Here is an 18,243-nt window from a genome sequence, read left to right as displayed (position 1 = left end):
TGAGGTTCAAAAGCTCCGAACTGGAAACCCTGTGGAATTAAACCTGACTCTGAAGTCTATCAGAGAACAAGACACAAACATTTAAATGACTAACTTGAGCTACATAACTGAGCAGAGCTACTGAACCCCTTGGCCCTGGAACAAGGCCTCCCATATTCATAACCCCTGTAGTCTCAGAAGGGTACTGTCCCAAGTATAACCCACAGGAAGGGTCATCTGGTGCACAGAATCACCTGCAAAATGAAGAAGACTGTTGCTGACACGAGGAAGAAATACCCGCCTTCGGAAGAGCACATTTATGAGCTGCAGAGAAAGTCTTCTGACCATGTCCCCTACTCAGTCTCTCTGAAGATGACTCATGCACAAGTGCTGAGCAAATATTACACAGCACATGAATGCACCTAGCTCCAATCTGCCTCTCCAGGTTATAAGGGAAACAAATATGGCAATTACGGAAGTGAGAAACACCTGGACCAGGGTCTCTGAAGGTTAGCACCAGTGACATATGGAGCTGAATAATCCTTTCAGGTGGGCACGCACACCATTTAGCAGCATCCTTGGCATTAACTCACTAGATAATTTCCCAACGTAATGAGAACAAGAAATGTTTAGAGAATTACTGTGGAGTGAGAATCACCAAGTTAGAAGCTAAAATGGGCACCCAAGCTGGGTAAAGACAATGGGTGGGGGTGGGGGGAAGAAGAAACCAAAGACTTCCTCAGAGAGCCTTCCACACTGGAAGATTCTGGCTTTTTCTCCCTTCTCTGCAATGCTGCACCCCAACACCAGACACTGAATAGCTCTAAGTGCAAATGTTCCATGCTGTCTGGTGCTATCACATTCCTGTTCCCCCTCTACCTGGACTGCATTTCCAAGAAGGAGCCAGTTAGAGAAGGCCTAGGCGGCTCCCTACTTGATGCTTTCATGGTGCATGCCCACGCTGTGCAGGAACCAGACCAAGGAGTACTTTGAACTAAAGCTCTGTCCTGTCTGCTGTGTCCTTCCCCACAGGACATTCTGATGGGCCTCTGCAGGAGGCCAAATTGGATTGGCTGTCTCAGGGTCTGCAGAATCAAGCAGAGACTTGGGGTGCCTTCAATCTCCACTCCCTTTCCCAGCCCATAACAAAGGCTTCCTGCAGCATCTCTCTGCACAGAAAGGCCTTGGCTTGAGGAGCTCCCTGCAGTCTCACGTGGTCAAGGTGGGGTCGGAGGGAAGACAGGAGCTGGGGGAGCCAAGAGTGTGAAGTCAGGCCTTTGCCTTGCAGTAAAGGCAGTTGGCAGGCTCTCCAGAAGGGGGCAATTTAGATCTGGTTATGAAAGAGTGGTTACTCTTAATTGTAGGTGCTCAGTGTCTTCTGGTCAAGTTGGAGGAAGTTCCAGTTCTCACATGAGTGACCCGGGCACCTCCTATTTCATTGTTTTGTGCTCCAGGCCAAGCTCTTTGGGTCTGTCATGGCAGAGGCAGCACTAAAGGTGTCCAAAAGAGCTTGAGTCTTTCACCCATTTTCTCAATGATAGCAGCACATGGTTTCCTTATATCCACATTTATTTTCTCATTAAATGGTCACTTGGTTTGATAGTTTTCCATCTCTATGACAAAAAACTAAAATAAACAACTGGAAGGAGGGAAAGTTTAGTTTAGCTCAGTTTCAGGGATGTCAGTCCTGACATTTGGCTCTGTCATTTCAGCCACTGATAACAGCATGGCAGGGAGTTTCTCACCTCATGGTGGCTCAGAAGCAAAAAGTGAGGAAGAGGCTGGTGTTCCAACATCTCCCACATCTCAGATGTCCAGTTTCTCCAAGGAGGCCCCACCTCTTAAGAGAACTGCCAAATAGAACCACTAGCTTGTGTTGGGTGTGGTGGTACACCTGTAATTCCAATGGTTCAGAGGCTGAGGCACTAAGCAACTTAGTGAGATCCTGTCTCTAGATTAAAAAAAAAGGGGGAGTGGGGGCTGGAGATGTTACTCAGTGTTAAGCACCTCTGGGTTCAATCTGTGGTACCAAAAAAAAACAAAAAACAAAAAAACAAAAAACAAGAACTAAAAACATTAATTTTGGTAGTCAATAATTACAAATTTATTCTTTCTCTTTTCTGCTAAATAATTCTAATCCATCTCTGAGCAAACAGATGACTTTGTCAACAAGGAGGTCAAATGCAATGAAATGTGAAATAAAGCAGCATACAGATATTAGAAAAAAAGGTAAGAAACAATATCTATTTTTGGTGGTCTTTGATTTCTTCTGATTTTTGTTTCTTCCTTGGTACTGGTAAAAATACCTTATACACCAATTATGATTTGTAGTCCAAATCTAATGAACTGAATTTGCAAAGCCTTTCAGCTAAGAATTATTTTTACAGAACATATCTGTAATTAGTGTGACAGAAATTCTTAACTTTTAATTCCCAGTTAACTGAATTATTATTCCATATATAAAGAATTCTTATTCTTATTAGATCTGTATCCCAAAATATATATTATCACTACATTTTGAATTTTGCCAATAAGTTTTTGTGAAAATACAAAATCAAAAGAAAATGTTAATCTAGGGGAGGAGAGGGGAGGGGGGATAGTAGATAGGAAAGGCAGCAGAATACAACAGACACTAGTATGGCAATATGTAAACCAATGGAAGTGTAACTGATGTGATTCTGCAATCTGTATACGGGGTAAAAATGGGAGTTCATAACCCACTTGAATCAAAGTGTGAAATATGATATATCAAGAACTATGTAATGTTTTGAACAACAATAAAAAAAAAAGAAAAAAAAAGAAAATGTTAATCTACAAGAAAGTCTTTCTAAAAAATGTAGAACCCCAGTACCAAAAAAACAAAAACAAAAAAACTCTAAAACCACCTTACTTTTCAGTAGCCTTTTAACCACAATTATTTAAAAACTGCATAAAAGTTAGGCCTATGGCACATTTGAAACACAGTTTAATTCACCTATGGATCCACAACATGGTTCAAGTTCAAAGGACAAAAACTCATTTGACTGAAAGACAACTACATATATAAACTCTCATGCTATTGCCTAAATGAAACTTGCAGAGATATGTTTCTCAACATTTATTTTTAAGAATATAAATTAGAAATCTAGACTGTAGAGATCTACTTTCAGAATGAGCCACTTATGAACATAATATATTTATAAGCTTTAGTATGTTTCCTACAGTGAATTCTCTAGAGAATGCTAAACAAATTATATCAAGCTCTTCATATTAATTACACTTATAGGGTTCCACTACCTGAGAAATTTTCACAGGACATTGAAATTATTAAAACTGAAAACGATCTTGTATTTTTCACAGAGTTTGATCCTGTGTATATGTAGGCCAACTTAATCTTTTTGCATTTCTCTTCTATTCTAGGCTTCTCTCCATACTGTAGCTATGTACACATATATATATATATATATATATATATAGAACCAAGATAACTAGAGGCATTCCCACATGATTTACATAATACAAGTTCTCTGCAATGTGCATTCTAAAGTCTGCTAGAAAGCTTATGTAATAACAAAGTCTTCCCACGTACTTTATTCAGGGTTATTCTCCAGCGTGAGTTCCTCCATGTCTGTGAAAGGAAATGGAACAACACACAAGGTTTCTCTCTAACATGGAGTTCATTCATGGATTTCAATATAATGGAAAGAATGCAAGCCTTTTCCACATTGCTTACATGTATAGTGTTTGTCTCCTGTGTGAATTCTTTCATGTATTCCAAGATAATGGAAGAACTAATAGTGTTTCCACACTCATTTTATATACACATAGAGTTTGTCTCTATTTTGTGTTTTTCATGTCTAAGAACATGACTGCAGTGACTGTATTTTCCCCTACGTTGTTTATACACATAGGGTTTCTCATCAGGGTGTCTTTTTGTTTGTGAAAGGAAATGAAATATCTACGATTTCCCACTCTCCTTACATATAGGGTTTTGCTCCAACATGAATTCTTTCATGCTTTTTAAGGGAACTGTAATAACCAAAGGCAGTTCCACATTTTTTACACATATACCGTTTCTCTCCAGTGTGAGCTTTTTCATGTATTCGAATGTAACTGGAAGAATTAAAGGTTTTCCCACATTCCTTACATACATAGGGTTTCTCACCAGTGTGAGTTCTTTCATGTATTTTAAGGGTACTTGAATCACTCAAGGCCTTCCCACACTGCCTACATATATAGGGTTTCTCTCCACTGTGAGTTCTTTCATGCCTGTAAAAGGACCTAGTATGGGTGAAAGCCTTCCCACAATCCTTACATACATAGGGTTTCTCTCCAGTGTGAGTTCTTTCATGTATTGTAAGGGAACTTGAATCACTTAAGGCTTTCCCACATTGCTTACATATGTAAGGTTTCTCTCCAGTGTGAGTTCTTTCATGTCTGTGAACAGACCTGGAACGAGTAAAGGCTTTCCCACAATCCTTGCATACATAGGGTTTCTCTCCAGTGTGAATTCTTTCATGTATTTGAAGGGAACTGGGAAGACTGAAGACTCTTCCACATTGTCTACATTCATGATATCTGCCCTCAATTTGAGTTCCTTCAAATTCCTCAAAGAACTGGGGAGAACTGAAGGCTCTTCCACATTCATTATATTTATATGGGTTCTCCCCATACTCTGGATAATCATATGGTTTCTGTTCAATGTGAGCTCTGAGGGGCACATTGAGGACTTCTCCACACACCGGGCTTTCACTTGATTTTACTCCAGGAGGAATTATCTTGTTTTCAAGACAATCAGGTTTACAGCTGCCGCTTTCTCCACACTGATTACTTTCTTTATGTTCATAGCATCTCCCTTCCTCTTGACTTCTGGAAGAAATGAGAAGCACATTACTAAGATTTTCCTTCTTCATGACTTACCAGAAGCACTCTTTTATGCCTTGTAAGAATTTTTTAATATGAATGGACTGAATGCTCTACTGGATGGTCTGAACACCAATATTATCAAAGTAGTTGTATTATTATGGAGTATCTTAATACTGTTTTCAAGAAAACTGTTTTGGCAAACACTGAATGTCTATACCACCTTTAAATGCAATCAAGTATTCCTTATGGAAAATCCTGTGGATCAAAAATGTTTGGATCTTCAAATATTTTCATGTACATAGTAAGATATCTTGAGGATGGGTCACAATGGAACACAAAGTTCACCTTTGTATCACAGCACCTGAACAGCCTTAAGGTAATTTCACATGATATGTTTAAATAATTTTAGGCATGTATAAAGCTTGTGCACAATGAACCCCCAAGAACATGTCACATCAGGCTTCATGTTGGAACATTTTGGATTTTAAATTTCCAGATTACAGACCTCAATGCATGTTGGGAGAAAATTTTGTGAGACAAAATCAATTTGAAGCTGGGCTTATTAGTATCATTTGCTTGTTTTTAAAACTTCTTGTCACTCCCAGATTCTTGAGGGACATTGATTTCTCCTTTCAGTGCTCATTACCTTATTTCTCTTCTGGGATTCTGGTGCACATCTTCAGTGGTCTGACCTCCTCTTTCTTTTTCTAAAATATAGACCCAGAAAAATCAATATCCATTTTTTAAACACTGATGAACAATTATTTGATTCTAGCTAGGTTGATAGCATAATTTGACCAAACCTATATATTCACCCAAATGTTCTTTTTCATATTCCATATAATGGAGCAGAACTAATGAGCAAGAAAACACTTGTTCTGTGAATGACTAAGGAGGGAACAGTGTCACACTTACTTATAGAGGCCAGGTTCTTGAAGGTATCCCACATCACATCTCTGTAGAGCTGCTTCTGGGAAGGATCCAACAAAGTCCACTCTCCCAGGGTGAAGGTCACAACAACATCCTCAAAGGTCACTGAATCCTAAAAAAAACATCCCATATTATTTCCAAGAGGAAGGGTAAGACTTCATACTGGAGATTGCAGTTCACTTCATAGAGTTGACATGAGGCTGAGTTCATTCCATGTTTGGTCACCACACTCTTCTTCTCCATCCACAGTCACATCCTCACTCAACAATTCTGAGGCTAACCTACAACTATGTGTTAACACAACAGCAGAACAGGAACACACATTAGCCTCCCAGCTCACCCCAACTTCTTTGATAAACCTGATCTGTACCTCTTATAACAAAGTCCTACCACTTGGTGTGCACAAGAGAGTTAACACAAGCTTTCCCAAGACTGCAAGTTCTTAGAAATGCTTAAGAACAAAATCCAACCTTTATCAGTATCTAGGAATTGCTACTACTATCAATCTCAACAATGCAACTGTAAAGAGGGTTTAAGTGTACCCAAACAGTATATGCCAATGATCTTAGAATGGGTTATGTATCACCAACACACATCAGTAAAATTGAATAATTCCCAAAACACACCTTTGACAAGATGTCAAAAACTACTGTCCCCACTAGTAGGTGTAATAAATGCTTAAAATGTATAATGATTAAAATCATTGGAACTAGAAAGTGATAGTTTGCCTAATATTGATAAAAGCCTTTTAAACTATGCTATTCAGCACCCTTTACAACTTTTTAACGTTTAGGGGGGTAGTACTATGTACTGAACACACAGGAACTCTACCACTAACCAACATCACCATCCCTTTCTTCAAATTTTTTTTGGGGACAAGATCTTGCTAAGGTACCCAGGATGTCTTCCAACTTATAATCCCCTTGCCTCAGCCTCCAGTGCACAACCACTCCCAGCAGGACACTATGCTTATTATGTAGTGAGCCAGTTTTTTGTCTATGTGTCCATTAAATACTGTTTTCCTTATTTAAAATGTAATTGCATAATGTTTTTCAGGGTACAATACAATGATCTTAACTATAGTCAACAGAAAGTAATTACAATTAAGTGTTCTAAAACAAAACACTAGACATATAAAGTAATATATCTGTCAAAGATCTCAATTTAGCCACTTGACAAGGTATACATGTTTGAAAGCATTGTTTCAAATTATAATTGTACGCAATCTTTTTTCAATAAAAAAGTGTGTAAATATTTGAAAAATAAGATCAATATAAAGACGAAGACTAAATAAATTTATCTAGAATGATACACCATTCTAGCATTGATATAAGAAACCATCTAGAAGATATAGAGACTAATTAAGCTGCATCTGATAACAAAATAATAAAGAACAAGGGGATTAAATGTAAAGCAGTCCATTGTCCAAGAAACCACAACAATCTTTAATATATTCCTCTAAAAAATGCATCAAGGGGCTGGGGATGTTGGCTCAAGCGGTAGCGCGCTCGCCTGGCTTGCGTGCGGCCCGGATTTGATCCTCAGCACCACATACAAACAAAGATGTTGTGTCCGCTGAAAACTACAAAATAAATATTTTAAAAAAATGCATCAAACATGAGGCAAAAGCATGGAACTGAAAGGAAAATCATAGATCAACCATATCTTGAGATACAACACAAACATGTCTGGAGAGTTCAACAGTAATTGACAAATAAAGAAGACAGAAAATTACTAATGGTATATTTGAAATCAACAGCATGATTTCTGTAGTCATTGGATATGGCAGAATGCTTTATCTAATAATGGCCAAGCACACATTCTTTTCATTATTTTTTCCAGTGCTAGGGATCAAACCCAAGTGCCGCGACCAGTGCGGCCAAACTATCAGGTTCCGGAGAGGAGCAATGGGAGATTGGAAGAAATAAGAGTCAACACTGGCAGATCTTGAAGATAAAACAGCTGGGGTCGGACTGAGCACTGTTCTCTGATGGAAAAGCAGGTCTAAAGAATTACACCAGCAATCTTTATTATATGTCTCTAAATTAAAGTCTATGCAAACATTATTCTTTGTATTCATGAAAGTTACAGAGTTAGCCACAGTATGCAGCTATTTCCTCAGTTACATTCTTCAGTTGCAAATGTGCAATGTTAGGAGCATTGTGCAGCTCTCAAGAAAGTCCATTGTTTAAAGTTACTAATTCAACAGCAGATTCAGGAATTTTATAAACAATTACCATGCTCATCAATTTTATCACTTGTATGAAATCTATCAATTCCTAGAAAGAAGCAATCTACAAAAACTCTCACAGAAAGCCAGGCACGGTGGCGCAAGCCTGCAATCCCAGTGGCTTGGGAGGCTGACACAGGAGGATCGGGAGTTCAAAGCCAATCTCAGCAATAGCGAGGCACTAAGCAACTCAGTGAGACCCTGTCTCTTAATAAAATACAAAATAGGGCTGGGGATGTGCCCCTGAATTCAATCCCCACTACAAAACAAAAACAAAAAACATCAATGTAAATAAGTCTATATGTAGTCAAGAAATTAAAACAATAATAGGAAGGACCAGGCTCACATGGTCTCACTGCTTTGTTTTGACTAATATTTAATGAAAATCATCTACAATCTTTTCCCAGTAATAGAAGCAGAGGTTAATACTTAATAATCTATGCCATGATGTTCATATTGCCATATCAAAACTAGAGATGTTAGAAAAAAACAAAACCCACAAACATCTCTTATTTGATGAAAAAATCCTCATCGAATATCAATTACATCCTTCAATTCATAAGCAGAATTATATGCCAAAACTAAGAGGGATCTATTATAAACATAAAAGAACTTAAAAATCCATTAATGTAATCAGCCACCTCAAAAACCTAAACGACAAAATCCCAAAAATCAATAGATGAAGAGAAACAAAGGGCAAGAAATAATAATAAAAGGCCTAGAGTTGGGATTAGACATGCTTGCCTGTAATCACAGTTACTCAAGAAGCTGAGGCAAGTTCAAGGCCATACTGAATAACTAAACCTGTCTCAAAATGAAATTTAAAAACAAAGGCTGGAGTCAGGTGTGGCGGAGCAAGCCTGAAATCCCAGCTATTTGGGAGGCTGATGCAGGAGGATCAAGAAGCCAGCCTGAGCAACTCTGTGAGACCTTGTTGCAAAATAAAAAAGGTTTGGGGATGCAGCTCAGTGCTAAAGCAACTGTCTAGAATACACAAGGCCCAGGGTTCAATTCTGTTATGTCATTAAAGAATTCAGACATTGCCTAATATGGACTCGTGATAAATAAGGAAAGACACTCCTATTGCCCAGGAACTTCCAAGGATTTTAGTTGTCTGTATCAGAATGTGGGACAAAAACAAAATTATTTTTTATTCTATACACCCAAATAAACTCTCAAATTCATAAATATTTTCTCCAAGGTTTCTTTCCATCAGATTGCCCCACCTAGACTTTCTCAGCACAAATTACATTCTGATTAGACCAACTCTCTGGATGCAAAAGCAAATACCTGAAGATTATAAATTTTACCCAAACACTGTAATCATGGTAAACGGTGGCGATTAAAGAATCCCTATCTCATATTTCCTTGTTGTGTTGGAAAAACAGTGCAAAGAAACACTGTTCTCATTACACCAAAATGATGTCCTTTACCGTTTTTGAATCTATAAGGGCAGAACACACTTTCCAAAAACCCCACTTTTTGCCTCAAAAAATGATTAGTTGAAATGATCAGTAGAAACAAAACAGTTAACTGAAATTTCCTTATATTTCTCTTCTTCTTCAAGACCTCTGAACTTTGAGTCAGCCTGAACCAGAACACAATCCCTACATTACTGTCATCCTAAGAAGGGGCTGACCTCAGGGGCAAACGCTCTCATATCTAGGATTTGATGTTGCCACCCTCCACACCCCGACCTCTCCTCCATTGCCTAGTCCTTCAGATGCTTCCAGACCTCAACAGTTGAGGCTTTCCTCCTATTGCAACACTCCTTTCAAATGATGGCATGTCCTACCTCAACCAGCATTTTATTTTTTAAAAAGAATGTCTAGAGACAGTCCAGGGAAAATAACGATTACATCACAGAGGGCAACACCCTTCACTCCCACCAACCAATGTGCATGTGGATCCTCCTTACCAATGAGTTTGGCAATCTTTGTCAGCCCCAAGAAGCACGGGGCTGAGGGGACAGGTCGCGTATTTGAGACCCTGCTTCCCAAGCATTTAGAAGATGTGAGGAACGCTGGACTACCCTGAAGAGAAAGGAGGTTCTGGGGACCCCACAACAAATCCTTCCAAGCTCGAACCCCACATACGAGTGGGAGTCTCCCCGTGACCTTCCCACGGTCACCGCAGCGTACGGGGAGACGCGGGGCTGCGGACACCGAGCTGCTCAGACAAGACTCCAGGCCCCAGCGGCGGTGAGTGGACGGGACGAGACGCCGCCGTCCCTAGGCGGCCCAGCCCCACCGCGCTGGCTGGAGGGGAAGGAGCGAAGCAGGCCGCTGCAGACTCGGGCGGCGGCCGGGAGGCCTGGGTCACCCCAGCTGCCTCCGGTCGTTTCCAAGGAGACCCTGCTCCCCTCCGGCAGACACCCGCCCTACAACACTCACCATTTTGTGATGGCCGGCTCCCGCGTCCTCCCTAAGCAGCCCACCCGGCCAGAATCTGCGGACGTAACGGAGCCGCAACCGTTCCTCGACCCGGGCCCTCCTCCGACTGCTAACCCAAGATACCGACTATGGCGGCTCCAGAAAGTAAGATCGCGAGAAGTATGGGTCGCCGCCTCTCCCAAACCGTGCTTCTGATTGGACAGTTCACAAAACTCCGCCCACACGACTCTGATCGACTAGTGGATCCGCCCCTGAGGACCCGCCCCTGAGCCCTGAGTGACAAGAGAAGGATCCACTACCTGGCTGAATCCCAAATGATGGACTCAAGCCACAGCCCTTCCCAGCCCGCGGTTCTCCCAAGGCCTGGTCCTTACCTATCCTAAGGGAGTCTTGCTTTTAAGCAGAACTTGATCCTGGCTATTCAGAAGTGGCACTGACTTTACACTGGGCTCTTCCTCTACCCTCTGGAAATGGGGTAACAAGTGCGTGCGCTCAGGCAGCTTCAGAGTGTCCCATGGGGACACCATCACCTCAGAGAAGGAAGTCAACTCAGACTAATGCAGGACGCACACTGTCAGAGCTCAGAAGTTTGGGGTGAGGCAGTTATCATCGTGGCCAAGGTGGTGTGTCATGCCTTTTCTGACAATCCATCCATTTTCATCCAAGAAAATAAAAACATGTTAACAAGGGACTTATTCAGTTATTCTTTTTTTTTTTTTTTTTTTTTTAGAGAGAGAGAGAGAGCGAGAGAGAGAGAGAGAATTTTTAATATTTACTTTTTAGTTCTCGGCGGACACAACATCTTTGTTGGTATGTGGTGCTGAGGATCGAACCCGGGCTGCACGCATGCCAGGCGAGCGCGCTACCGCTTGAGCCACATCCCCAGCCCCTATTCAGTTATTCTTTATTCATTTCATGAAGTAGCTGGAGTTCTATGGTAGTATTTTACAAAGGAATCAAGCTGGAAGAAAAGCAAATATTTGAATTGGTTCAAAAGGGCAGCCCACCTATTCAGGCTCACAAGGGAAACTGCACATTCAGAAGGTGAAACATATGCCCAAGCTTGAGGTCCAGAATGAAGGCAGAAATGGAGCCCAAGAATGGATCAGTCCCTGGTGCTGAGGCACACCTAAGAATTTTACTCTGGGAGTTCACTATACCCTTCAGTCCCTTCATCGCTGTGGGGAAACTCTTCTTCCTTCAAAGCCTTAATATTCACCAGAGGGACACCCTTACCTGGAGTCACCTTAACATTCAGATCTCAAGAAATCAGATCTCTTTAAAGTTCACAAATAATTTCTCCAGGAGGATACTAAAGTGTCTTTCTCTAAACCTGACCTTCCCACATTTCCTTCATGTACACAAGTTATACAGAGATTCCAGTAAATGTATGCATACCCAAACCTAAATACTGTCTAGGAAACAGCCCCAAGGAAACCAGAGGAACAACCTCAGAAAGAACAAAAGCCCCAAATTCCATCTGCATGAGGGTCTTCTGCTTTTCAGGCTCCGCCACCTCTCACTGTCATCTTTCCCATTGCAGTTGTTCTCACCAGCTGGAGATCACCTACAGGAAGGGGCTGCTTCCCATTAAGCACCCTGGGGAAGTTCACTGCCCTCTGGGGAAGTTCACCGCCCTCTTTTTTCAGGCTCAAAACCAGCCTCAGCTTAGAAGCACTGGCCTCTTCTCCCCACTGCAGGTTATTCACCAGCTTCACTTCAACATCAATGAGTTAAATGAGAAAGAGATGCCAAATGCAATTTTGTGAATAGGAAACATTCTGTCTTGACTATTTATAGACTAGAAAAATCCTGAGACATCCTGGCTTTAAAAAGCAGGAATTATGATTCCTTTGAGAACGAAAAGATGCCATCAAGTGATTGTTTTCATGTGAACAATCCGATATGGAAAATGCTAATGGATGTAAACTCTCCCCTTTATCGTCTGCTTCAGAGGACCCCTAATGATCACAGTTATGGTTGTCCCCAGGTACTATGTGCCTAGGTATTAACATGTTCTGTTTTCTCTTTCAAAACTGTCTCTTTATTTCATCTTTACCACTATGGATCCATCCAGTCATTTTTAGAATAAATCCTAGGCATTTTAGAATACTTCTCCCATTCAAAAACTCAAACAGACCCAAAGATGAATCCCCTGGGTCTCTCTCACATGCTTCCTCATAAATGACTCTTTTGAAACGGTCTTACAGAATAGATGGTGGTATTCTGAGGGAGTAGTAGGGACATTTTCTTTGCTGCTATTCTCCATAACCTTTCACCACATGATCACTGAAGACACACACTATTGGATCTTAGCCTGGAGATTCTGACCCACAGACTTCTAAGTCTCTTGGAATCTGTGGAATGAAAAGACTGTTTTTTGTGTGTGCTAATAAGATCACTGGTACTGGGGACTTCTATGTAGTTTCAGGATTGGGAATGGTCTGGTACCCAGAAAAACCAAGTTATGCTTAAAGGGTAGACTCAAAAAATTATTTTCAGGGCTGGGGTTGAGGTTCAGCAGTAGAATGCTTGCCTCGCACATGCGAGAGCCTGGGTTTGATCCTCAGCACCACATAAAAAATAAATAAGTGAAATAAAGGTATTGTGTCCAACTACAACTAAAAAATATTTTTTAAAAATTACTTTCATTTGTAATTGACAAAAGGATGGTAAAGTTGAACTTAGCCCCTGGAGCTCTGGGCAAAGGTGTAGGGTTAGAGATGGAGAAAATTATGAAGGTCCAATGAGCTAATCAATCACGTAAATCAATTAGAAACATACATAAAAATCCCTGAAATGGGGCATGGGGTAAACCTGGGTTGTTTAATACACATAGGTGCTGACAGGCTGGAACCTCCAGACTGGAACTGAAAAATCTACACAGAGTCTGCCAACAGGAATCTTCTCATGTTGCTCATACTTAAAGCCAACTGACTGGTAGAAACACTGTGTTAAACTGGCAGTGTGTATTCTAGCTGATGGAGGCCTCCCCTGTAACCCAGCAATTACCTCCTTGATGCAGAACTAAAATAACTAATAAAGATGATCTGCTAAGGATATGCATTAGATGTTAATGAGAATGCCATATGGGAATCAACTCAAATATCCATGAATGTTCCCCCAATGGAATATCAGACCACGTATGCAGAAATGAGATTTTCAACTGTGCTGAGAAAAAAAAAAAAAAAACTTTTCAAATGGCTTTCATAGTCCCATGATACTGTGCTCCCACCTGTCTGCCTTGATGTCTCAGAACCCCCTCAGCTCCTTCCAACTGGGCTCAGTAAACACATCATCATCTCCACATGTGCCATGCTTCTGTCTCCCTGAACTTTTGTAATTGCTATTCCTTATACCTGGAAAAGTCTCACACCTGCCCGCCTCACCTGAATCGCAATTAAACATGCTGCAGGTCTCACTTTACACATCACCACCTCCAGACGCCTCTAAGATCCCCTGACTGGGTCTCTGAACGACATGTTACTCCTATAGTCACCTGGGCCTCCCTTATCACATAACTGGCCATTCTGTCATCCAGGTACAGGAGAGCTTCCCAAATGAACATGAAAATCTGGGGGCAGAGAATACCTTTTTTTCCTATTTTGGGGGTACCAGGGGATTGAACCCAGAGGTGCTTTACACTGAGCCACACACCCAGGCCTTTTTATATTTTATTTTGAGACAGGGTCTCACTAAGTTGCTTGGGGCCTTGCTAAGTTGCTAAGGCTGGCCTCCAACTTGCGATTCTCCTTTCTCAGCCTCTCAAGTCACTGGGATTACAGCTGTGCCACTGTGCCCAGCATCTTGGTTCTTAATTACTACTGACTCTTAGCACCTAGAATGTTTCCATTTCAAATGAGCATGAAACAAGCATTTGTTGACTCCAGAGGAAATAAAAGAGGCCAAGATGTTGTATCAAAGTAGAAGTTATGGGTACTAACTTGAATGCATGTTTGGAGAAAGTTTTCTGAGATCAAATCCACTTGAAGTTGGGGTTATTTGTCTCATTTTTTTCTCCCAATTTCCTGTTAGTCCAAGATTCTTCATTTTATTTTATTTTTTGGCACTGGGAATTGAACCCAAAAATGCTTTACTACTGTGCTACATCCCCGGTCCTTTTTATTTTTTCTTTTGAGGCAGAGTCTTGCTAAGTCACTGAAGCTGGCTTCAAGCTTGTGATCTTCCTGCCTAAGCCTTCCAAATTGCTGGGATTATAGGCATGTGCCACCACACTCCTCTCTTCTCCAAGATTCTTGAGGGACATTGCTTTCTCCTTTAAGTTACCTTAGATTTCTCCTTGAAATTTTTTTATTTTTTCGGGGGGTATGGGGGATAGAACTCAGGGACACTCAACCACTGAGCCACACCCCCAGCCCTATTTTGTATTTTACTTAGAGACAGGGTCTCACTGAGTTGCTTAGCACCTCACTTTTGCTGAGGCTGGCTTTGAACTCGTGATCCTCCTGCCTCAGCCTCCCAAGCCGCTGGGATGACAGGCGTGTGCCACCGTGTCCAGTTCTCCTTGGAATTTTTGTACACATCTTCAGTGCTTTGATATTCCCTTTTTCTTCCCCAAATGTAGACCCAGAAAATGAATATGAATCATTACAACATTATAGAAAAGTTACTATATTGTAGCTAAATTCATGGCATAAATGTGATTATGCCTGACATCTTTACCCAAATGTTCCCTTGCCATATTCCATATATTGGAGTAGCCCTGATGAGAAAGAACACATGTCTGATTGACAAAAGGAATCATACCATCCTCGCTTATAGAACCCATATTCCGAAGACAAATCTTATTGTCTCATTGAATGTTTGCAATATTCTGACCCACTAGGAAGCTTGTAAAACATTATAACAACTCTTGTCATAACTTGTTCCTTATGGAATCCAGTGCATGCTCTGTGATTGCACTGAGACGGTATTTTGAAGCTTGTACATGATGTTTTATAGATCACCATTAATTCAATACTAAATAATATTCATTAAGAGCAATTCATATGGGGGATGCATAGGGAAGAGTGAAGGAACTCTGGATTGTGCAGAGGAGAGTCGGGGGAAGGGTAGGGCTGTGGGAATGGGAAGGACGGTAGAATGAGATGGACATTATTACTATATATATATATATGTATATATATTATAAATATGTATACATTATATTTATTTATTTATTTACACTACTGGTGTGACTCTGCACCAGGTAGAACCAGAGGAATGAGAAATTGTGCTCCATTTGTGTACAATGTGTCAAAATGCATTATACTGTCATGCATAACCAATTAGGACAAATTAAAAACAAAAACAAAAACAAAAACAAAAACAAAAAAACAGAAGGGAGACCAATAGAATAGAATAAGGGGATCAGGAGGGAGGGAGGGAAGGGAAAGGGAAGGTATTGGGGATTGAAATTGTTCAAACTATGCTGTCTTATTGTATGCACCTATGAATATATTATAACAAATCCCACTGTTATGTATGTCTATAAAGCACCAATAACAGGCTGGGGTTGTTGCTCAGTGGTAGAGTGCTCCCCTAGCACGTGCAAGGCCCTGGGTTCAATTCTCAGTACCACATAAAAATAAGTAAACAAAGGTATTGTGTCCAACTACAACTAAAAAATAAATATTTAAAAAAATAATAATGCACCAATAAGAAGGAAAAAAATTTTAAAAAGAGCAATTCACTATAGCAAAGGAAAAACATTATGGATGTTATTGGACAATGAAATAGGGGAACAAAGGCACATAATCTTAGAAAAGGCTCAATATCACCAAGATATGTCCTTTCACATATATCAGTGAAACTCTACAATTCCCAAAACACCTGTGACTAATCAACAGAAACTACTTTCCCCAAACTGGTAAGTATAATAACTACCCACCAATGCTTAAAATCCTAGCAACTATAAAGTAATAGCTTGCCTAATATCCAAATACATATGCCTACTGAATGACTTTTTAAAAATATTTTTATATACTTGTAGATGTGCAGCATGCCTTTATTTATTTATTTATTTTTCACGTGGTGCTGAGGATCGAACCCAGTGCCTCACTTATACTAGGCAAGTGCTCTGCCACTGAGCTACAGCCCTAACCCCTGAAAGACTTTTTAAAAATATTTTATTGGTGCATTACAATTATACATAATAATAGAATTTATTGTGATATGTGTACATAAATATACCTTAATTTGATCAATTTCATTTCCCCAAAACCTCTCATTTCACACCCCTTCTCCCTTCCTGATGCCCTTCCTGGACTCTATTGTCCATTCTATTTTCATGAAGTTCAATAAGACTTTTAAATTACAATACTGATCACCCTCACGTATACATACATTTTTATTTATTTATTTTTAGCTGCACTGGGTATTAATCTAAGGTGTACTTTGCCACTGAAGTACGGTCCTAGCCCTTAAAAAAATTATTTTTAAAAATTTTTGGGTGGCTGGGGATGATGCTCAGTGGTAGAGTGCGTTCTCAGCACGTGCGAGACCCTGGGTTCGATCCTCTGTGACCACATAAAAATAAATAAAATAAAGGTATTGTGTCCAACTACAACTAAAAACCAAAATATTAAAAAAAAAATGGGGGACAAAGTTTGGCTAAATTGCCCAGTGTAGCTTTGAACTTGAGATTCTCCTGCCTCAACCTCCAGAGGAGCTGAGATTACAGGCGTGCACCATGCCAGCAGGACACTCCTACTAGATCAGAGATTAACAACAGATGGTGGGTAAGGAAGAGTCTCCAGTGGACCACCTGTGGATGAAGCAGTGAGTCCCAATAGAGCAGGAGTCCTAAAAGGCGGCAGGAACCACAACTCCTCGATTCATCAGGAAGGGACCAACTGATTACTTGGAAACAAGCATCTTATTCCCATCTGGTCTGTGGAAAACAGCCAAATTATAAATTGGGATGGGGAACATAATACTTTCTTCATAAGAAAAATAAGCCAAAAAGTGGACCGACATTTTAATATATGAAAATTAAGAAAGGCAAAAGAAAAACAAAAAGCAGATGCAAACACCTTCAATCATGTAATATAAAAGGAAGGGCGGGGAGGTGACGTTCTGGCCGGTGTGGTGTGCGCGAGGGGGGCCGCTCCCTGGGCTGTGGGAAACAGCAGTGACCATGACAGCGAGGTGGAGGTGGACAGCGACGCTGACACAGGGGTTCATCATAATGCACTGGAACGAAAACGCAGGGACCACGTCAGACAGCTTTGCCATCCGCGGGTCCTCACTTCAAGGAGAGGGAGGCATCGCGGGTCCCCATCCTAAACGAAGGGCCCCCATCCTAGAGGAGGCGGCGGGGGGACACTTATACACCTACGAAGGGAAACCACACGCACCAGCGGGACGTCGTGACCTCGGGCGGATCAAGGCTCCTGGGCAGCAGCAGGTCCGAGCACTGGAGAGGAGGAGAGGAAGGGCCCCTCTGCAGACCGCCCCTCCCCAGGCAGCAGCTCTACACCGAGGCCAAGGGCAGCTCCCGCACGGCCCTGGCTGGATGGGGGCTTGGACTCTGCAGCTGCGAGTGGAGCCGAGAGCCCCAAAGCATCAAGAAGCTCCCCAGGGCCACACAAGGCAGGCCAGCAATGGAAACTGCCCCATCCACCCCTAGAACCACTTAAAACAGAGCCTCTAATTCTTGATTTTATGGAGAATCTCTTGGAAAACCACTCCCCTTCCCCTTCCCCATTTCCACTATACGTTAAACACACGTATTCCCTCGGGGACTCCCGGTCTCCACCAGGCATTTTTAAAACCCCAACACCCCAACTTGGCAGCCTTTTCCCTGTAGGTCAGACGGACCTGCCCACCCCAGCAGCTCTTCAGCCTGGTGGGCCACATGCCTAG

The 18,243-nt window shown here is 41.3% G+C and overlaps 1 protein-coding gene across 3 annotated transcripts in view; it reads right to left on the bottom strand.

The window, feature by feature from the left end:
- Window positions 1-2,059: 2,059 nt before the first annotated feature.
- Window positions 2,060-18,243, bottom strand: part of LOC308643534 (zinc finger protein 441-like) — a 42,280-nt gene continuing 26,096 nt past the window's right edge. Inside the window, exons 1-4 of one of the 3 annotated variants that reach the window (XM_081283358.1) lie at window positions 10,378-10,575; window positions 5,740-5,866; window positions 5,471-5,531; window positions 2,060-4,824 (exon numbers count right to left, since the gene is read on the bottom strand). In XM_081283358.1, the coding sequence (XP_081139484.1) occupies window positions 3,936-4,824; window positions 5,471-5,531; window positions 5,740-5,866; window positions 10,378-10,380 (1,080 nt within the window). In that variant the 5' untranslated portion in view covers window positions 10,381-10,575 and the 3' untranslated portion in view covers window positions 2,060-3,935. Of the gene's footprint in view, window positions 4,828-5,470; window positions 5,532-5,739; window positions 5,867-10,377; window positions 10,576-18,243 lie in introns of those variants that run through there. The other 2 variants (XM_081283356.1, XM_081283357.1) reach the window with 2 other exon arrangements.

Source organism: Spermophilus citellus (assembly GCF_964194105.1).
Source record: "Spermophilus citellus genome assembly, chromosome: 3".
In the NCBI taxonomy this organism is placed as follows: Eukaryota; Metazoa; Chordata; class Mammalia; order Rodentia; family Sciuridae; genus Spermophilus; species Spermophilus citellus.
Note: the sequence above shows the minus strand (reverse complement) of the source record. Positions and strands in the feature narration are given on the sequence as shown.